Source organism: Anas platyrhynchos, chromosome 4, assembly GCF_047663525.1.
Source record: "Anas platyrhynchos isolate ZD024472 breed Pekin duck chromosome 4, IASCAAS_PekinDuck_T2T, whole genome shotgun sequence".
In the NCBI taxonomy this organism is placed as follows: Eukaryota; Metazoa; Chordata; class Aves; order Anseriformes; family Anatidae; genus Anas; species Anas platyrhynchos.
Window position 1 is genome coordinate 14,903,260 of NC_092590.1, and position 22,198 is coordinate 14,925,457.

The window sequence follows — 22,198 nt, forward strand, 5'->3', positions numbered from 1 at the left end:
CAGAAGTTCAGACCATGATTTAAGAGGGAAGAACACATGGGAGCATTACAGCATTGCAGTTACAGTGCGAAAGGTGTTCCTTGCTCACTCTTTATCCTATTACCTAAAAAACTGCAGTCCAGCAGCTTGCTAATGGATTATAAGTAGCTTTTCCTTATTCAAACACACAGCCATTCTACATGCTGGCAAATAGTTATCTTCTAAATGCAATGAACAGGCTTTGGACATTCCATAGCCACAACGTCAGCTACAGATGCAGGCAGAATATTGTTAAGAAACGAGAAATTACACCTTTATAGTGTTTGCTTGGGAGTGGAAGCGGGAGCTGTAATGCCTCCCATCTGCACAAGTTTCCCTCAGTCACCCACAAGGAGCTGCCACCCAGTCTGGGACAATCCGGGCTTTTGGTTGGTGTGGTGAATCAAGCAGCATCCAGCCATATCACTGATTAGATGGGAAGGTCTGCGATCTGTGAAAAGATTACGCTGAGTTCCAAAAAATGCCCTCCCTAGACCTTTCGGTGCATGGAAATATCACAAGCTTAACCGTATTTGGCCATAGAAAGACTGATCTGAGCTCATTATCACTCCAAGAGCATTTGAGGTCTTGGATTCTCAGCCATTAGAGAGAGCTGTTGAGCTGTGTCAGTTGAGAGAACACTTCACATGTTAACCTGGCAATCCATGTGCTGTCTTGTGTGTTGGTAGGGGCACATAGAGGACCACGGGTAAGCTTTAGACATGGCTGTAAATTGTTTTATTTGTATCAGAATATATAAATTAAATAAAGCAACAGCTTACTAAGAAACTTAGATAGTTTTTCACTGTTTTGTTGTCTTGGGTTTCCTTAAGCAATCTGAGCTGGTAATCACAGTTTCTCTGACATGCTCTGGGTGTAGGGAATCTTCCTGGTGATATTCTGGTGTATTGTCTTGCTTAGCAGTTGAAGTGCTTGCTCTTATCAGCTTCTTTCCATATCTGTTCCCAGTGCATGTCGTGAAAGGAGATACTTGTTTCTGAGAAGGGAAGCAGTAACTTACTCTGTTTTGGGGGTGTTCTGTCCTTGTGTGTAGGAGGAAGAGGAGGGCTCCGAGGAGGACAGCAATGTGAAGCCAGATTTCACAATTACTATGAAAACAGACTTCAACGTGCGTAGCTTCTTGGATCAACTAGAAGATGATGCTGATGGCTTTGTTTCCCCGGTGGATGATAAGATGCCATCAAGGAGCAACCAGGATATGGGACTTTCAAATCTCCATGAAGCATCCATGTACGTTGAATTTGCAGACAACTTCAAAATGTTACTTCTTGATAAGATGGCATTTTATTTGTAAGAAAAATGTATAGATTTTGTTTTGTTTTGTTTTTCATTTATGTTCTGATTCAGAATCTTTTGCAGTTCAGCTCTAAATGCAATAGACCCTTTTTTGAGGGTCTATTTTTTCTCCAAAACTCCCAAGAGTTTGGAAGAAAACTACCCTGTCCTGATACTGATATTTGACTTATGTATCTTTGGATTCTTGGACTAAATGGTAGCTTCACTTCACCTATGGCAAGCCTTTATTGTGAAAACAATCCTGCACTCTACAAGATTTTTCAGTTTTTGGAGACATCAAGTTGAGCTAGTCCCATTAGTGTTAAGCACTGAGGTCTACTGTGCCCACACGTATGTGGTAGTTTTAATTCATGTCCATTGAATCATGATCCTATAAAACTCACCAAAACCATATCCATCTTCAGCAAGTAAGTTTCATAGAAATTAGTGATGAATTGTGTGATGCACACTTGACCTTCTTTGAGGTTTCAGCCTAATTAAATAATCATTTTGCTGAAATAAATTCAGAGAGCTTTGTGTTGCAATTAACATCAGGTTGCCAGGGCTGCTTTCAGGAGCAGCTCTCTCGCTTGGCATCTATACAACCATGCATTTGTATATTTACTCTATGTTTTCAGTTATAGTTGTGTACATAAGTATAATCATGTTTATGTTTAAACCCAACAGCCCTGAACTATTAGAGCAGCTGCAAGAAGTCAGAGAGGAGAAAAAGCGAATCAGAAAAAAATTAAGAGACTTTGAAGATAATTTTTTCCGACAAAATGGAAGGTAATTTCTCAGCTATCCCTCTGTCCTTCAGTTATTCTTAAGTTCAGTTTGGTGTTTACAAAGGCCTCCAACTGTGGAAACTTATGTGAATTCACTATTACATACTGCATTGTAATTATTGCTTTACCCACATTATTTCTGTTGCCCATTAAAATTAATGACTTTTTTCCAAAGAACTTTAAGGACCACAGCCTCTTAGACAACGTTTTCTTAGGAAAAGCAGTGGGAAGTGCGAGTATAAATACTGAAAATCCAACTGCCTCTAGCACAATCAATAAGAATAATGAAACGGTTCCTCAGTGATAAAATAATTTGCTTTCTTATTAATTATATAGAATGTTTAGATCTCTGTCCTATTCTTGCTTGTCTATGAGGTATTCATACACTAGTTTAACAAGTATTTCTGCTTCAATATAGCTAAATGTGTTCCTCAGAAAAAGCTTCTCGTAAATGAGCTGGTAAAATGCTTTAATATATTTATACTCCTGAAATTATTATGCTGGAGGGAAGGGATGTCATCCAGAGGGACCTGAACAGGCTTGAGAGGTGGGCCTGGGCAAACCTCATGGAGTTCAGCAAGGCCAAGTGCAAGGTCCTGCACCTGGGCCAGGGAAATCCCAAGTACGAATACAGGCTGAGCAGTGAGCGGATTGAGAGCAGCCCTGAGGAGAAGGAGTTGGGGGTGTTGGTTGTTGAGAAGCTCAGCATGATCTGGCAGTGAATATTTGCAGCCCCGAAAGCCAACCATTTTCTGGGCTGCACTAAAAGCAGCAAGGCCAGCAGGGCAAGGAGGGGATTCTGTCCTCATGAGACCTCATCTGGAGTATTGCGTTCAGCCCTTTGGCCCCCAGCACAAGAAGGGCATGGACCAATTAGAATGAGTCCAGAGGATAAGGACTGTGAGGATGAACAGAGGGCTGGAGCACCTCTACTATGAAGAAAGGCTGAGGGAGTTGGATTTTTTCAGCCTGGAGAAGAGAAGGCCCCTGGGTGACCATATAGCGGCCTGCCAGTACCTACAGGGGTTCTACAGGAAAGCTGGGGAGGGACTCTTTGTCAGGGAGTGCAGTGATAGGACAAGGAGTAATGGTTTTAAATGAAAAAGGGTAGATTTAGATTAGTTATAAGGAATAAATTCTTTACTCAGAGGGTGGTGAGGCACTGGAACAAGTTGCCCAAAGGAGTTGTGGATGACCCATCCCTGGACGTGTTAAAGGCCAGGCTGGATGAGGCTTTGAGAAATCTGGTTTAGCAGAAGGTGTCTCTGTCCGTGTCAGGGGGTTGGAATTAGGTGATCTTTGAGGTCCTATCCAACCCAAAACATTCTGTGATTCTTGCCACTACCCACCATCCTGAGAGATTCTTGTATAATCATTGAATCTTGAGTTTCACTTAAGTTTAGAGAAATCTGAATAAATATTTTCTTCCTGTGGTTCCAAGCCAAGAAAAGCTGTATTTTATTTTGGCATCTAGCAGGCTGACATTCAGATGGCTCCTGAAAAGGAAAGGGTTCATCTATTTGTATTGTTTTGTTTTGTTTTGACCAACTGTTGTGTAGAAGCTGACAATTCCAGTGAAGTAGGACATGCTTCAAATAAGATTTTGCATTTAGAACCATGGGATTCTGTTCAGCCTTGACATGCAAGCTTCCCCCACTTTGCTGGGACATTTGCCTTGCCCCTACCGTCTTCTCTCAAATAATAAAAATTACTTTGTTTTTATTCCCTGATGGGTAGTGGAGGAGGTGAGCTGTCTTGTAGGTCTTACTCCTGATATTGTCAGCGGGTGGAGGGAGGCTGCTGAGGGAAGATGTCCTGGCACAAAAATCCTCATGACCTCTTTTTACTCCCCCTAGGAACGTGCAGAAAGAAGACCGCACTCCTATGTCTGAAGAATACAATGAATACAAGCAGATTAAGGCCAAGCTGAGGCTGCTGGAGGTCCTGATCAGTAAAAGAGATATTAGCTCAAAGATAATGTAAAGGAGGAGATTGGTTTCGCCAGTAAACGTAGAAGAGAGAGCACCAAGTGGACAACTGCATGAAGTGGATGCACCAGGAGCCTGGCTGGGGAGGGCTGAGGAGCCCCCTGGGAACTGAAGGGCCAATCCCAGAGGCAGGAGGGGGAGGAAGGGTGGCTTGCCATCACTCTCTACATTTGCTGTTGTCCACTCTTTCTCCAGGCCTGATGCCCAAATGGAGTTCGCCAGCGTAGGAGACATGATGCTGTCCTCAGTGACTGCACAGAAGGGATTCTTGTGTTTTGATTTGCTTACAGATCCTGTAATATTTAGAATATCAAAGCCAACCATGCTCTTATTTTTTTTCTCCTTTCCAGGATATCATAGCAAGAGACAAAGTAGCATGAATAGTGATTAAATCATCAACTAGCTTTCACTTCAGTTTACCAGACATGTGCCCTAACTTGATCTCACGTAAAGGCACAGGTCACATTAGCACCAAGATTGTTCTCTTGTAGCTACAGTAAAGATTTGCTCAGACTTTTGACCAGACTGTTTGGAATCCAGCATCTTCTGTTGCTCTTCCTGAGTGCTGGAAGGTTATCCTGGTTATAGCCCCAGACTAGTTTGAGTTACATGGGTGACCAGGGCCCAGGGTTGAGTTGTTTGTTTTTTTCCCTGCCTTTTTTTTTTGACTGCCAGTTCAATTAACTAGGAGAAAGTATCTACAGATGTTTGGGATGGCAAAGAAAACGCAGCAGGGTTCTTGCCTGCTTGTTCCACTTGGCAGGAGGTACTGTAAGGGTATGACCATGTGTGGGCAACTGGGAAGAAAAGAGGTTTTCATCAACTACAAGTCAGAACCTCTTGGGATTTTGGTAGCTGCTGTTAAATACCTGGTGTCAGGTATCGGGAAGACCGGCCTCGTGTGCTTCGTTATCTGTTAATGAATACAGGAGCCTAAGGTGAATGGTCAGCGTCGATGTCATATGGACTGGCTAGCCTACATTTTGTTTTTTGTTGTAGACCATCAGGCAGTGTGGGCTGGAGCAAGGACGCTGTGATTGTGGCAACAGCAGACTGTGTTTTCTTCCCAGTGGCTTTGTTGTGCACAGGTAGTGCTGCGGCACAGGATCCTGCAGGGAACTGAAAGCCCCAAGCCACACATTGCCCATGGAGAGGGCGTGTGTCTCAGGGGCAGGACTGGACAACTCGACATTTCCACCTGTATGACGTGCAGAAAAGGAGGCCCTGGGACAGCAGATTCCACTTCTCTTGTCAGACAATCGCTGCCTGAAGGAGCGAAAGGCCGTGAGTCCAGGAACAAAGCCAGTAGCTGAGGGCCGATAACTGCAGTGCAACATCAGCCACCTGGGCTTGCTCTGGCGCTCCAGGAGTTTGTGTGCACGGGCCGATACTGCCCAGCAACGCTTCCTGCTGGAACCGGGACACAGCTCTTGGGAATAGGTCTCAATCCCAAAGCCACGGAGTAATGCTGCCCTGTACGTCTGGGCCCTGGAAACTGGAGCAGGAGCCAAGCAGCCGAGGCCAAGCGCAGCGCCAGGCCTCACGCAAGTCGCACGGGTGCAGGCAAGCAGTGGACTCCCAGAACCATTTCTCCCTTTTCTTTTCTGTGGGTTTTTGGGTTGTGCTACTCAGACTAACCCCTCCTCAACTTGCTGTGTGTGCTGTGTTAATTCTTGCCAAAACCAGTGTTGAGGTGGGTCGCTTTGGGATCCCACAAACGCTTCAGAAGGCAGCGCCTTCCTCCCCTGGGTCTGCCCATGCCCATCAGTACTCCGCCTGGGTAAGACAGTGATGAAGTTAATTATTAATGAAAGCACTTAGGAGGGGGACTGATTTTACTGATTGATTGCAGAATTGCACCCTCCTAATTAAATCAGTGGGGACTGAATTTCTTATTTCCAAAGAGTCTGGAGGACTTGGGTGCTGTCCTGGGGCTTGGCTTTTCGGAGATGTTGGGTTTCCATAGGTGGGAGAGGTGGGGCTGTGCCTCTGCACATCAGTCTGATTCCTTGAGTGTGTCAAACAGGCTCAGAAACTGCTTTTGAAGATGTTGGAGTGCGAGGGAAGCAAATGCCTGTCTGGAGCCAGGGCAGCCCAAGGAATCAGAGCTGTGCCTTTGGCCTTCTGCCTGGGCTTAGGGACGTGTCAGCCTGTGGTCAGCTCTCGTGGTTGCTTTAGGTACAGCTGCTGAGCCACCATCATGCAGCACTACTCCGCTAGCAGAAGCGTGCGATGAGCAGTGGGGCTCCAAAAAGTTGGTGGTGCAGACTGGTGGTGGTGTTCAGGCCCGGTTCCTCAAAGTGCTTCAAAGCATATATGGTGACAGTGTGCAGCAAGCTGATCTGCATTTGGGATTCTGCTAAATTATAGCGGGCTAAAGCTGGAGGACGTTGGTGAATCTGGCCTAGACACCTTCATAGGGTCACGAGCAACAGTTTCTGCCCCTTTCTTCCTAGTCATACATTTTTCACTGGGCCAAGGCTTTCCCGGAGTATGTTTTCTTCTGCTTCTTTTTAAAAGCCTGTTTGCACTGTGTACTGATAAATTATCTGTTTTGCTGGGTTTTGCCCCTGACAAATCTTGATAAATGATATGTAGGGAACAGTCCATTTTATTTTTAAACTGAGGAGATTGTAGCATTTTCTGATGCTTAGTTACCGCTGTTTACATGGCATATTGCTAGAATTTCAGATAGTTTGTATGAAATGTAAGTACAATTATGCACTTTAGAGAGTTTCTATTTTTGAACTTTGAAAGCTAAAAGTAACACAACCTGTTAACTGAAATTGTACATTAAAAGAGAAGAATATATATGCGTAGCCATCTCTTTTTAAACTGTTCTTTTCCCACTGGCAAAAATAAAATCAAATCAAATCATAATCTGCCTGATTGTGAAGGAAACTGTTCAGAAAGACCCCTCCAAGTGGATTTTAAAATTCTAGTCTTGCAAAAACTCACACAAATGGTCAGCTTTCTGTCCTGCATTTCCAGATGCTGTTGCTCCCATCTTCCAGGCCTGCAGAGGATGAGGGCTCCAAGATCTGAGCACTAAGATCTCTTTGTATCTTCCACAGCTGATTTGACTTCCCCCTAACCACAACAGCCACCCAGGCTCTTTGCCTCACTGCACTCCTCTAAACCCATCTAAGCAGCAACTGTGTGCTCTGTTTTACGGTTTGTACATGCCAACATCACTGTCTATTGCCTGAAGAATATTAACTACAAGACTGTTTTTAAAAGATGTGGAGTACTGTGCACAAATCTACTTTGTGGGATATGAGTGAGCTGTTAGTGTAAGACAGCCCTTTCCCTATCACTACAGCTGCTGTAGGAGGGCAGTATGGGCCCATGAACCAGGGCCATTTCAGACACACACCTGTGAATTATTTAAACGACAATTATCTGGTTGTGGGCAAAATAAGAGTGCAAGAGTTAAAGATGGATGAGAAACTTGTCATTCTTACAGGTTTCATTTGCTTTCAGTCTGTTTACTCCAGAGTAAACAGTCAAATAATTGATGTTTAGTAAAGGCAGTAAAGTTAAAGGATATTATCTTCTAATCATGCTGCTAAGACATCATTTGTTCTTACTGGTATGTGCAAGTTTTAGACAGTAAGCACCAGACCAACCTGAGGTGTTTCCCTGTTCCTCTGTGGAATAGATGTTTGCAAAGCAGTCGCTCACTGGCACTTGAACAGCCGAGGGAAGAGCCAGTTTGTGTCCTGTGCCTGTACCCACAATGGTGCCTGCAAGGTGCATGGGAAGGAGAAAAACAGAATGAAGGCATGGAGACAGATGGATTTCAGGTGAGCCAGGAGGGGCAGGTGAAAAAAACCTCCCTGATTTGTAATTGGAGATGGCAGGGCAGCATTTGATGGGGATGTAATGCTCACCAGCAGCAGGGTTAACGAAGAGCTAGGCAGAGTCCTTCTTCCAGGTGCTCAGAGATGAAGCTGTGAGACAGTGGAGATCCCAGGGAGAGGCACAGTCTGTGCCTTGAGCTGCATAGAGCAGCTCCTCCTTCACTTCCCAATATAAAGGCAGCCAGTGAGTCAGAATTAAACATCAAATTTATTGCATAATACTGACCTATGTACACACACATCGAAAATAAACATTTGATATAATTGTATATGTCTTCTATTTGTTGCATTAGAAAGAGGCTGAAGGGCTCTCAGTGTAGCCAACAGCTTGTCTTTAAAAAAAAAAAAGCCTAAAATCCTTTGTTACGAGGTGCAAAGTTCAATACTATATATTGAACGTGGTGCATAAATACTATGTCCTAATAACAAGTCAATTTGAAAACCACCCTAGGCTTAAAATGAGATTTACACCAAGACCTGAAGAAATGAGGAAATCAGTTGCATGTCATTTAATGGGTGGTGGGATTGGGAGAAGGAGAATAATAAAGGCTCTCCAATCGTACAGGACAAATTCAGTTAATGCTTTTGCCTACTCGACTCCTAACCTACCTGTCCAACCTAATTCATGAAGGTTGTCCTCTAGGGGTCCCAGCACTTACTGGGCAAAACAGATGACAAGGGCTCCTCCCACACCACGCAGTAAAATAATCCTACCAGCAGAAATAAAACCAGCCTCCAAGGAGAGGGTTACCACACAAACGTGGATTTCATGCTTCTTTCTTTTCCTCTGACCTAATGAGGCTGGAGAGCGTGTAAACACCGCTTACACTCACACACTCCCTCACTCTCCGGCATGACTCCTCTGAGAAAGGCAGGAATGGTAAAAGCAGCCACCTCACCTTGCGTTGGAACATTTCTGTTTGAATAAAAACGAGGCCTCAGCTAAGCCTACCTGCCTAACCTGTAGACTTACCAGCAGAAAACCAACACAAGAGAGAGGCAGTTTGAGAAGCCCATTATTACAGGTATGGTTTGACCTTCCCCAAGCCTTTACTCAGAGGCGTCTGAAGCTTCTTTAAAAAGACGCTGCTTAGAAACAAAATTTAAGACAAAATAAAGACATGCCAAACCCCAAACCACCATATTCTCCGTGAGATAGACTGGTGCAAAGAGACAGAGCACGTACCGCAACTAATACACTGTCCTAGGGGTCACCAGCTGGCGCCCCAGCCCAGTACCGTCTGCCAAGGAGCGGAGGGCAGGGAGGATATGTCCATTCAAAGCAAGCAAGAACCAGCTTGCATTTAAAAAGGGAAGAAAAAAAAAAAAAAAGGATGGGAGAAATCACAGCTTTTCAAAAAGATCACTATTTCATCCTGAATTTCCACCGTAGCCTAAATGCAAGGAACACCAAAGGTTTAAACTGAATGAAAAGGAAAGGTGGGGGGCAGGAAAGGGAGGGGGGACAATAAAAGCAAACTACGAAGTAGTGCTGTGAAGTTGGAGGGGAAACAACAAAAAAGCCCACCAAACTCATTTTGTTCAGTAGATCAGAAAACTCAAAGCTAAAGTCTCTCCCTGCTAAGCCCCACAAAATACTGGCAGCATCAGGCTGAGACTGCATCAGCTGCATCTATGATTATTACTATTATTTTTCCCCCAAAATCCTGATCCCTTCCTTTATAAAAATAAAGCCAAGCCCGTCGCTTTCTTCCTCTGTACCCAAGTGCCTGTGCCTCTCCCACACACGTCAAGCCAAGCTGAAGCCCTCATAGTGATCGATGGCTTGCACCAGCCGGGCGCTGAGGATCTCCTTGCTGCTGTACTTGGGCAAGTCCAGGAGATTGTAGCAGGTGTGCGCCACGGGCAGGTACTGCTCCCCGCTGGCTGTGGACTGGATGACGATGCGAAGGCTTGACATGCCGTAGATGGGAATGCGGTCGCTGCCCGTCAGGAACACTAGGAGAAGCAGAGAGAAGGCAGGACGGTTAGGACAGGTACCCTCACGCTTGTACGGCTCTGAGAAGATGCCCCTTGAGCTGTCTCATCTCCGTGCTGAACACTTGTAGCTCTCTCAGCCTTTTTTTTTTCTCCAAAGCTTTTTCCTGGAAGCATGTGCCAATACGTAAGAAAGCTGGGGTCAGTGGAGCTGCAGCAGCAGAGAATTGGGCCGCATGTTGCTGAGTTTGCTGGGAGCAATGCTCTAGAAAAAGATAGCAACTGCTTCAGGTCTGGCCAAGTAAGGGGACGGTGACTGCCAGCTCAGCAAAACTGCCACACGACACTCAACACTTCTTGGAGCTAGATTCTTTTAGGACACGTAAATCTGAATAATCCTTCAATAAAACAGCGCTTTCCTCAGCATGCCTCCATCTCTGTGCTTGACACCAAGCATTTCCAAACAGATTCACATTAGTGGGCACAAAATCAGGAAACAAAACCAGTCCGAAAATAAAAAGTGGCTCCTTTCAGTGCTTTCCCAGGTTGCCCTTGGGACACAATATTCCCTCAACATGATGCCCCAAGGGAGCAACAGCTGCCAGCTGTAGCAACAAACTCAGAGCCACCTGCCCTTAATACCATGTATTTCTCCTCCTCTCCCCTTTTATTGCCAAATAAAGTGACATCTTCCCCCCAGTGACATTGATTTGTCAATTTCAGATAACAGCCTGTACCACTGCAGAATACTTACAGAGAAATTTCTTCTTCTTTTCCAAGGAAAATGCATGAAACGTTTCCCAAAACATCCTCACAGTTGGGTGTGTCGCAGTGTAGTCTCCCTTGTAGACAGCACTCTATTAGAAAAACAAAAAGTCACAATTTCATCTAGCACTAAAAGCAAGGACTAAGTAGAAACACGACCTGATCTCTGCTAGTGTCTCAGACTGATGTCTGACAGCTAAGAAATGGAGTGTGGGATGTGCCATAGGCAACAGCATGGCTCAAAGACACAGAAAAGTGTTCGTGCTGCAGGTGCAAGGCCAGTATTTAGGCCTCCAGGTATGCAGCTAAGTAGAGGTGTAATGAGGACCCTGGTGTACCTGCTCACGGGCTGGACTCAGGGACAAGATCACGTGTTGTGCGCTGTGAGGCCCTTTCTACTGCTAAGGCTGAGACAAAACAAGTATTTGCTGATCTGCACGTATTATGAGAGGACACAGCTCTTGCATTCTGTCCAGACTTCCCTTTGAACACCTGGCTGTGTACTTTTTGCCCTTGTTAGTTTTACTGTAAATGAAGATCCTGATTTTGTCTCTTTCTTTCAATCTTAGGCTTCATCCCTATGAAAAAAAGACAGAAGTCCTCCTCCCCTCTTCTTTTTCATCCCCAATTTCCTCCATGAGCTTTATCAGTAGCAGGATAGTGACGTAAGAGAGTTAACTATTCACGTGAATGATTGCAAGATGCACAAGAAACATATAAAAACATCCGTAGCTTACTACACCTCTTGACCCAAGCTACTGCCCACCTCATGCAGCTGCCCAATCCTAGTACTTGTAAAACAGAAGAAAAACATGACAAGAGGGAAGCTTTACCTCCTCCAGTTCCTCCCAGTTGTAGTTACTGTTCCCGACTATCATGGCCCTGAGCTCTGTGGGCTGGAAGAGTTCCAGGACCTTCCCACCACATACTTTCAGGAAGCCAGTGGAAAAAGCTGTGTACCACTCATGGATGGAGAGGTTGAAGATGTAATTTACATAGGCTTCAACAAATTCTTCCCTAGGGCATTGAGAGAGAGCAGGTAAAGAAAAGCACTATTATTCATACGCCTGAGCGGCAGCACTGCCAGTTTTGCTGTTTCTGCCTGTAATATTTCTTGTAAATATGAGTCTTCCACGGGTTCACCCCACTGCCCACCTCCCACCGAGATGACTCACTGCAACAGGGACAAAGTCACCAGGGGACACGTACCGCTGCGTGTGTGCTCAACCAGTGCAGCAGTGGCAGTGCTGGAGGTCCCCAGCAGCCCAGGCTCTTCTGTGCTACGATAAAGCCACCCAGAAGCCCTGCATCCAGTTGGCCATATGGCCAGGAGGGAGACGGGGTGACAGGATTCACCAGGAAGGTGTAAGGAAGAGTCCTCTTCCCTGGGGAACCTGCTGCTCTGCTGAGGTTGAGTTACACGAGTAGCAGGAGTGGGAACCAAACCACACAGCAAGCAATCAGAAAGCCATCACTTCCAGAACAGAGAGCCTCCCAGAGCCCTAGCTAGGCACACTGTGTTGTGTTTTTTTTGGACGCCTGACCATAATGCACCAAACAATGCGGCAAACTGGGACATGAAACCAGTCTCTGGGTGGAGCAGTTGTTTTTTTGCCTCTGACCTTTAAGAGGTGCTCACACCTGAACTCAGAAGCTAAGCAGACCAGGGAAGCAATGGAATCCAATAACTCAATCACTAGCAGAGGGCACCAAAATTGAAAAAAACATTATGACCTTTTGGCGGAGAAATTCTCAGTGCATATGCTATGAAAAACAGTGAAGGCTAGGTGAGAAATTTAAAAACAAAAATAAGGCAGCAGACTGACAAATACAAAAACCTGGAATAAGAAATCATACAGCACAGGGGCATTTTCCAGTGCGCTTGTTTTATGGTCATTTTGCTGATAATCACGTGAGCATTACAGAAATCCAAGCTGATTAAGCACTTAACTGTTGCTTAATACCTCCTTGGCTGTTACGGTCACGAACTCTTTACCAAAACTCCAAAGAAGAAAGGGAAAACGCAAGCATTTCCTACTTGGTATTTTTCAGTCAAAGCAATCCTGTGAATTTCTTCAGTTAACAGTGAACCTTCCCTCGAGTAGGAAGGACGATGCCCACAGACATGCACACAGCACGCTCCTGAGGCCAGCAGGGCAGCAATTTGGTCCCTGACCTCTAAACACAGCAGCGGAGGAAGTCATTAAGCACTGTAAGGTGGATGAATTGACAGCCACGTCTAGACTTGGATTTAGAGGTTAGCTTGAGTTCAAAACTCTGGTCAAGACAAAGCCATTGCATTCTGGAATGTGTTAAGCTGGCGCTGCCGGATTTGCTTCTCTTGCCTTTCCTGACTTGGTATTGAAGGAGCTAACCAGGATGCTCTTCCCAAACTTTTGCTCTAGCCAAAACCTTTGATCCTCCCACTAGGCCAATACGGCACACCGTGTAAGAAAAGACCTTTTCCTCATGAATGTGCATGCCTAGCCAAAAATAAAAAAAAGACTATCACTGGCATTTACATCTTTACTTCACTCTCTCAAAGTCTCCTGTATTGCCCATCTCCTCTTGGGTTTGCATGGAGGTAGGTATCTAGCTGTAAAGCTGCACCTTTTGCAGCAGCAGTGAAGTAACTGAGAGGGTAATACAGACAAAGCTTTTGTTACGGCAATGGCTGTAGACACAATCAGAACCATTTTAAATAATCTGATTAATGGGAAATTACTTCATCTCCAGACTTGCCAGCAAGGTCTTCAAACAATCTTAGCACAAGCCCCTAACCAAGCTGCTGACTAATCACTGGATCACACTGTTTTGCCAGCAGAGAAAGAATTTGAATGCTGTTTCAAGTAATAAAGGCATCTGAAGAAATCCAATTATAGGATTATAAGAAGAAAACAGTTTAGCAGATGGAAGAAAAAAAAAAGGGAAGGAAAATGGTAACTGTACTACCTGCAGCTAGCTAAGCAGAAGCAGTTTACATACACCTGTGCCTTGCAGCTCCACTAAGGGATGAGGGCCCTCTATCAGACATATATGAGGGAACGATTTTCTGCTCTAGAATTAAAGAGAGAGCATGAACAAGTCTGCCAGTCTCGGTTTTGCTTTTTGGTCACAGGACAGGAATTGTAATTCCTATTCACACCATCAGGGGGACTAACCTCCAAGGTGAAAATCACATTGCAATCTCTATTTACCACGAGAAAGCTGTGCTGGGGGTCTCTATGAAGATCTTTTATAGGGAAGATGTCCATCCAAAAGGTTGTGGGACATTTTTCAAGTACTGGTGAAAAGATAATGAAAACCTGATTTCTTAAGTGCGACTAGCATCCAGTAACTTTTGAACAACCGGTCTAAGAATTTGTTCAGTGACTTCTAATCCTCTCCCACATTTCACCTCAGATAAAGTTTCTGTAGCAATGCATTTGACTTCATCACAAGTGAGTCCATCCGCCCATATTACCCCTCTCACCTATTGTCCTTCTGCACCAGAATATTGTCTCCATCTTCGATCAGGTTCTTCTGCTCTGTCACACCATAGCTCTCCCTGCAGATCTACACAAAATGAGAAAATTTTACCAGAAGTACTTCTCAGGTCATACGCCTGCAGAAAGATAAAGGGTAAATGCAGAACACTTTTTGCCTGCTGTAAATGTTCTTCCTGTTTCACTACTTCACATCATTTACATTTGCTGTAGGACTGCTATCAAGCCTAAAAGCAAAGTCAGAAGAGAAAAAACTATCCTTTTAGGTCAACTTCCTGTAAAAATAAAAAAAAAAGTTATAACTAATAAAACCTACATTATCTAAGCCCATATGCTCTATTAATAAAAAGTATTCCTTTTTGTTTTTTTGTTTTTTTAATTTAATGGAAGGTCAGTAGATTACTTCATCTGCTCTCACTGTAAGACAGCATGACCAAAAATTCCTGCTTTTGCCAGGCCTACAATGGTACCAATACAAACATACTTAGCACATACAGAATTGGTCATGCAAACAAAATGCAGGAGGGTCAATTGTCAAGTTGCCATACGTGAAAGGGCCTCATATTTTCACAGAAGCACAGAACGGCCGATGTTGGAAGGGACATTTGAAGATCATCTACTCCTACCCCCTCACCAAGCAGGATCCCCTAGAGCACGTTGCGCAGGATGGCTTCCAGGTGGGTTTTGGACTTCTACAGTGAAGGAGAATCCACAACCTCTCTGGGCAACCTGTCTCAGTGCCCTCTCATATTCAAACAGACCTTGATTTTGACAGCCAAGATCAGTTATTTATTCTTTTCAATATATATAATATATAATATATATATATATATATATATATATATATAAAATATATAATATATATATATAATATATGCGCATATATATATATATATATATATATATATATATATATATATATATATATATAAGCAGAGGAAAACTAACTGCATTAGTACATCTCCTAGAAGAATGTGGTTTCTGAGAAGTCTGACCATATACACTCACTATGAATTTAGAAGTTTAAAACTATTAGTATTATGACAGCAAGGAAAATTCTAAATTGTGTTAGCATTTCAAGAATTGACCCGGTGATGTCAAAGCCTAACTTACAGTTTCAAGAAGGATTCAGGAATATAGTTCTCATTGTCTCGTGTGAGATCTTGGACACTGTCATTTAAGTCACATGCCGCACTGACAATAAAGATATTCTGAAAATCACTCTACTTAATCTACTTACTAGCTTACTTTTCATCATCATATATAAAAGAACAAGTGAGTTTTAATATTTTAACATTAAATATGTGGGTATATGCTACAGGCATATTTTTGAATAAACTATGATAGACATGAATGGGCTTCAACTGTACTATGACTATCACAACACTTATATGTTAAATGTATCTTACTGTAAAATTCAAGCAGAATGTCTCTTCTATATCTTCCCCGGGGTAATCTAAAAGTTGCTGAAGACTCCTACATGAGAGTCATGGAAAGAAATGAGAAAAAAAAAACAAGATTCAAAAAGTTAAACATTTAAAAGAGAAAATAAAATTAGCAAAAGTAAACAGCATCACACATCTGGTTAATAGGATTGCAAGAGAGAGCATCTCTGATTCACTTGAAGAAGTAAAAAAGAAATATGCCTCAAATGAGGAGATGCTTTGTTAGAAGCGGGTTACATGCCAGTCCACACAAATTATCATGTATCCCCATTAATGATGCCAGCCTCAGAACAGTCACATTTCTAGTTCTCAAGGACTGCTAGATATTTATGCTATCTACACACAAAGGCCTGAAGAAACAAAGAGGGTGGTGAGAAGCTGTAACTTTATCCCCATTACGTAGAAGATATCCTTCTACTATCCCTCAAAATCCTGCTGCTGTCTTCCTAGCACTTTACTTCGTTACTATTAGACCTGCAGCTTTTTGATGGTAAATCGGACAGCAGCTCAAAAGAAACATGAAGACAGCAGTCATACACTGGGATTTTAACCTCTCAGTATCAAAGTAAACCAATATGCCCATGCAATTACGTAGAAGAGATTCAATATGTCTTTTTAAAAAGGTCATTCCTTCACCCCATTCAACTCCCTATCTTCTGGCATGGGAACAGGTCAGAGTTGCACTGATTCACGGATGCAGTAAGTTCACATCCAATATACACATCCCACCCTGGTTTCCCATCCCAGACAGGATGCAAATCTTGTTTTTCATACCTTCCTTCCGTAGGGGACAGCTCCTTCAAATCCTCTAGGCAGGGCTTCACATTCAAGAGTTTTTTGTACAGAGCCAAAGGGAAGTGAAGGTCTACCACTGTGAAGTTGTAGATTGCAAGACCGCAGATGATGCCGATCAAGTGAAACCAGTTGTGTTCTACAAAACACTTCAAAACCACAGAGAGAAACCCTGATGAGACGCACAGCACTCTTACCCCATGCACGAAGAAGCCAGCCCCCACTTTCCCAACTGGGACAGTATCAGAGTGCATCAGGTCCCAGTCTTGTTGTAAATTCCTTGTCCCTAGCCTTGCTGGAGTGTGGCACAGAAATGAAGCTTCAGAACCAAGTCCTGTTACTTCTGCAAGCTGTGATTAGCTGTGGACACAGCAACACTTAGTTTCCACCTTATCTGCCTTTTATTTCCTTTTTAAATACTTCTGCATTTAGACATTAACAAAGCTTCAACGTTTGCCAGCTATGAACTGCAAGAAACTGGTCTAACACTTCTCTCCCTACCACCCATCTTATCCTCTATTAAAGGTTTATGTGTAACCACAGTGCCACCCAGGCAAACGGGTAGGTGTTGGTATAGAGACCTTCATTCCTTCACAAATATACTGTCATGTTGGTATGTCGGTAACAGTCTCATTGCCTGTATTTGCTAAATGTTGTAAATATACAACTTAGATATTTTCAGTGATTGACATTATTTTAGTGTCAAAAGATTTGTTATTTTACATGCATTAACATGAAGAATAATTGTTCTGCAATACTGTTTACAAGTTGCAGAAGATGCTGTGCCATTTCCTTCCTTATAGAATAATTAATAAATTAAAAGAACCCCCACCAGGACAGATGCACCCGAAGGTAACAATGACATTGTCATTTTTCTCCTCACTAACTAGGAAGGTGAGGAAAGAAGGAGATGAACCATCACCTCCAGCTATCTGACAGGTAGAGGGAACTTCCATTCCCCACCTTTCCAAAACCACCCAATATTCACTACAGTGTTCTTGCTATTCAGGAACTTCCTCACATAAAGCATTAACGAGTTTAGGCCCTGAAGGTGACTGTGTTGCATGAACAAGTGGGTTGATTACAAATAAGCGAATGGCAAGGCAAGCACTAAATTTTAATGCCAGTATAACCTGAACCTGGGGTTCTGTAGAATAGCACAATTATTCATATAAATAGCATGAAAAGCAGTTCGTGCTATCTGAGAGTTCTAAGAACTGTCATCTGATACTTGATATATTAAGTCCTGTTATGGGATAAAAATAAAGAGAAAGAGCCAATTCCTTAACAGGCATCAGTATCACGGTTCTGATAAAGTTAATGAACCTATACTAATTTGCACTGACCATAAATAAAGCTCACATTGTATTGTGGGAGGAAACCTGGAGGAAGATCATTTCTTTTCCACAGTTTGCTACTAATCAATCACATCTGAAGCAGCACATCATTTCAGCCTGTGTGTAGAGAGGGCAATGGCTCACCGTGTCTGAAAACCACAGCAGGTTTGACTCTGGGTAGTAAGTGAACATGCCATAGATGGGGTTGAGGAGTTCTTTTAGCAAGAGGAGAAAGAATTCCTTTGTCACTCCTCCAGCATCAACAGCTTCCTCACCATCAAAGATGACCTGCAGAAAAAGCAGGTCAGTAACAATTATGCAGAACCGAGACAGAGTGAATCAGACAAGTTTCCAACTGGAAGCCACACAAAGCAATTTGTCTGACACATCCAAATCCACCAAAATCTTCAGCCAGTTCAAGTGCTCTGCTTGCAGGTAAGGACAGGGAACACGGAGTGGCAAATCTGATACTCTGAAAATTTAACTCCTTATGTTGTTCCTGTTAGATAGCAGCCAAGACATAAATAACCACCGGTCTTCCCAGCAACAGGCAGCAGCTGCTGAACTTCGTAGCAACCTCTCAGATATTAAAAACACATCCTACTGTAAGTGGCCCATCCCAGCAGCATGGTGAAACAGACACTGTGCAATATCATAGACATTACTTCTCCTCCGTCCCTTATATAGGAGAGACACCAGAAAAAGAGTAAGCCTTCTAATTGGCTTCATGTAAACTGACTACTGCCAAAACACTCCAGGAGTCAGACAGGAGAAAGATTCAGCTCTCCCACTGATTAAATGTGCCCTTGTCTGCTACACCTATGGCAGGACACTGGCAAAGTGGTAATGTGAAGGGAGGAAAGGCTTCAGAAGTGTCAGCTGCATGAGAGGGTTCAAGGAAAACTTACCTTAAGAGGCTTTTTCAAATCGATATCTGAATGGATGCTCAACTCCCTTAAAGCATCACCAACTAAATTACTCCTGCGGACATGAAGTACCAGGAAAGGGCTTCTGGCCAGCAGAGGCTCCAGGGTGAGAAGCATGAAAACATTCTGCAAATTTGCACCGTTTATTGCCACCTGTAGATAACAGAGGCATGAAAATCAGCTGCTGTTCAGCTCCTTTCTTCTTCTAGAGGGAAAACAGTTATGTGCCTGATGTTCCTTTCTTCCCTACTCTTTCAGTTTGGCTTCCTCAGGGTATGAGGACTGCCTGCCCACTCTGTACAAGTGTGTGCGTGTGTTCCCATTTGCCCCCCTATTTCCCACATCCATACATTTGAGTCCACTGAGCAATTCAAAAATTTGAGCAACAGAGATATTAAACTCCTGAACACTTTTTGACATTAGGTGGCTGGAAGAAAAAGGCTTTATTTATACTTCTATTGAGTCAAAAGACTCAGTGTGAGCACAACCCTGATAAAATCAGTCTACAAGGGAGAACGGTGTTACTAAAACACCATGTGAGAAGATGTGCGCCTTGTGAGGAACCCACTGCATACAATTCAAAGCCCTCATCTACAGCGATTTTCTGGTGTCAGGAAAGATGCACAGTCTGGTCAAAGCTTTGACCACCCAGAGAGCATTGATTCTCATGCCTTGTCTGTATGAAGTGGCAAATTCATTGTAAATACAGTTAAAAAGACAATTCTTTGGCCTCCAAGTGGTCATCTTCATACAGATCCTGTCTCTCAGGGCAAATTAAACTTTTTGTGGGACAATTCCACACCCTGGCTGCACTGGATGAGGAACCAGTGCCCAGTTCTTTGTCCCTTTCAGGAGCCACCTGCCTAAGCAGTGCCCAGCACCGAGCAGTTCACATTGGCACAGAGGCCAGATGCCCTTACCAGAGTCTGGCTTGGCTGCCACCTTCAGGGTAAGGGGCACCGAAGCTTAACACCTGCTGTGACACGCTCCTGGAGGGCCCCAGGTCTGCACCTCTCACTGCAAATGGGTGGCTTAGCTGCTGACAACAGCCACTGCTTAGAGCCACAAACAGTCTCAGATTTGAACCCTTAGTTCTGACAACCACTCCTGTGCTGCACACAAACTTCAAAAAGGTGCTCACTCACCCAAAAACCTTCCAGCTCCTCTAATAGAGACCTCACCTTACTTCTTCTTATCCTTCTCATAAATATGCGAGTGCTCCTTCCATAGGTACAGTTTACTTTTCCCTGATATGCACATCTGGCAATTCTGATGTTACCAAAAACCTCTTGAAGTAAAAGAAACTCAGCACTGTGTGTGCCCTGGATAGGGCTAAGAGCTTTTCCAGCTATTCTGCTCTCTCATATCACAGAAACAATAAAATGAGGCACAAAGTAACCCCCAGTGAACTCCCTTCCATTCAGGCACCAATGTAAAAGGCAGGACAAAAAGAAATGAGGCAGGAAAACTGGAAGAGAGAATGATTACCTGCATCTGTAGTTCTGCATCTGTCTGTAACATCTTGGTCTTAGCCTGAGCATCAAAGATGAAGGGATAAGAACAGAGCGTCACGGCATCCTGCAAGACACACAGACAGACTGGTGCCCACGTACAGCTTCTAGAAGCACTGCTTCAAAAAAGAGTCACGAAACACAATTTCCTTACCTGCATGATGGATGGTCTAACTTTCTGCAAAGGCAAAAAAAAAAAAAAAAGGAAACTTTTACTCTCTTGATTGTGTCAGATATTTTTTAGGACAGACTAGTTCAAACGTGACCCACAAATTTTTTCTCCTCTGGGACCAACAAGCCACTTTTTTCTTCTTAAAAAAAAAGCATGGGAACTTCCTTCTCAAGACAATGCACAAGCCTAATCCAAAACTTGCACATCAAACATTACTAAGAGGACTAACTGGCACAGAAGCCTGTTAGCTTGCCAGAGGTGAAACTTATTTTTATGAAAAACAACCAGAAAACTATCCCCAAGGCACAGACCACATGAAACAACAGGAAAGAACATAAGGCCACAACACAACAATACAAGGCCACTCCTGCAACACAAATTACTCTTCTCGTTAGCTCTATCAATACAATTTTAACTATTACTGTTGTATCCAACTGAGTCATTATTTTATTGCTCTGCTCACTAAAAGCAAGCACAGAGCAGCACTATTTATATGACGGAAGATGGGAGAGGGAACACAGCACACACAACATTTAGAAAGTGCATACAGACACATACAGAAATTCTTGCTACAGTCTGATTTTACTCTTGCAGCATCCCTTGATGGATGTCTTTTTGTTTTCTCATATCTGGGATTTCTTTCCTTGCATTATTTAAATAATCTCACTGGGTTCCCATACAGCATTTTCCAGCCCTCAGTTCAGTTATCTCTTTTCTTAAAGATGGGAAAGTGAGGCATAAAAGAGGTGAAGGGTCTTACCCAAGATCACCCAGCAGGTTACTGGAAGAGCCAGGAATAGAACCCACATCTCTTGAGTCTTGGTTCAGTCCCCTAGCCAGAACGTCACACTGCCTCCTCTTACAGAGCAACATTTTAAGACCACTGGCTATATTATTCACAATACCTGCCTAAACAGCAGAAGTAAAGGGTAAAAATTATAATTTTAGAATACAGGACTTGGCTCCTGAGGTCTTGATTACATTAAAAGGATCCAGTGACTGAATTAATCCCTTTGTGCAGGGACTGAATGGGATTCACATGAATAATCACAGAGGTTGTTGCAAACATTAGTTAAATATCGTTAACTCTAGCTCTTCTGGTTTTATTTTAAGTCAACTTCAAGCTACCAAGTATCCAAATCTGAGAGATTTAACATATAGATGCTCCTATACTGATTACATTACACTCTCAAAAAGGATATTAAAAATGCAGATCTCTAACGACTGGAGAGACAAAAGTGGCTCTTACCATTCCAGCCTGATGTAGGAACCACATGAGATAATCCTCCTGAATGTCCACCAAACTGGAAATCTCAGGGATATAAAACTTATCATATTCTACATGTTTAACCTTCTGATTTACCTAGGTAAGAAAACAGATGTTTTTTAAAATACGGATGTATCCAGCATTTTCTTAGAACAGGCTTTCATAAAATCAAATATAGCAGCTTGCAACAATAGGCCCCAGAAAGTCCTGCAAGAAGTCATCATCCCATTTATTTTAGTATGAACCAAGAACTGAGAAACTTCTGACATTTTAATTCTCCCTCCTCCTCATCCAAGACTAGACAGCACCAACATACCAGGAGCAGAAAGTGTAATAACACAGGCATTTGTGTCACAACAGCGCACGCTGTCTGCTGGTTCAACAGCAGCAGTCTTCACAGTGAACTGTTCCTAGTATTTGAGAAAGGACTAAGCAACCTTCAAGTACACCGAATTCAGGAAAACCACTAACATCTTGTGGTGTCTCAGTGACACCAGACAGCTCGCAAGCCAGGGTTGTCACCAATTCACCCCATCAATTGCCAAAGGACAGACAAGACCAAGTGAGTATCTGCATGTTGGCATCTTGAGCCAACGTACACCCAAGG

At 43.3% G+C, this 22,198-nt stretch overlaps 2 protein-coding genes across 16 annotated transcripts in view; one reads left to right on the forward strand and one right to left on the reverse strand.

Moving 5' to 3' along the window:
• The window catches only part of FAM13A (family with sequence similarity 13 member A), a 127,605-nt gene extending 120,635 nt beyond the window's left edge, over positions 1-6,970 (forward strand). For all 13 annotated transcript variants that reach the window (XM_027455806.3, XM_027455808.3, XM_027455807.3 and 10 more), the window contains 3 exons: positions 1,073-1,269; positions 2,002-2,103; positions 3,959-6,970. In XM_027455806.3, the coding sequence (XP_027311607.3) occupies positions 1,073-1,269; positions 2,002-2,103; positions 3,959-4,085 (426 nt within the window). In that variant the 3' untranslated portion in view covers positions 4,086-6,970. The remainder of the gene's footprint in view (positions 1-1,072; positions 1,270-2,001; positions 2,104-3,958) is intronic.
• A 1,172-nt stretch (positions 6,971-8,142) lies between these two features.
• Positions 8,143-22,198, reverse strand: part of LOC101794869 (probable E3 ubiquitin-protein ligase HERC3) — a 36,832-nt gene continuing 22,776 nt past the window's right edge. For 2 of the 3 annotated variants that reach the window (XM_027455804.3, XM_038177815.2), the window contains 11 exons: positions 21,574-21,687; positions 20,307-20,330; positions 20,130-20,219; positions 18,624-18,794; positions 17,860-18,003; positions 16,361-16,527; positions 15,551-15,617; positions 14,129-14,211; positions 11,490-11,673; positions 10,646-10,748; positions 8,143-9,912 (listed from right to left, as the gene is read on the reverse strand). In XM_027455804.3, the coding sequence (XP_027311605.2) occupies positions 9,704-9,912; positions 10,646-10,748; positions 11,490-11,673; positions 14,129-14,211; positions 15,551-15,617; positions 16,361-16,527; positions 17,860-18,003; positions 18,624-18,794; positions 20,130-20,219; positions 20,307-20,330; positions 21,574-21,687 (1,356 nt within the window). In that variant the 3' untranslated portion in view covers positions 8,143-9,703. Of the gene's footprint in view, positions 9,913-10,645; positions 10,749-11,489; positions 11,674-14,128; positions 14,212-15,550; positions 15,618-16,360; positions 16,528-17,859; positions 18,004-18,623; positions 18,795-20,129; positions 20,220-20,306; positions 20,331-21,084; positions 21,234-21,573; positions 21,688-22,198 lie in introns of those variants that run through there. The other variant, XR_003496737.3, reaches the window with a different exon arrangement.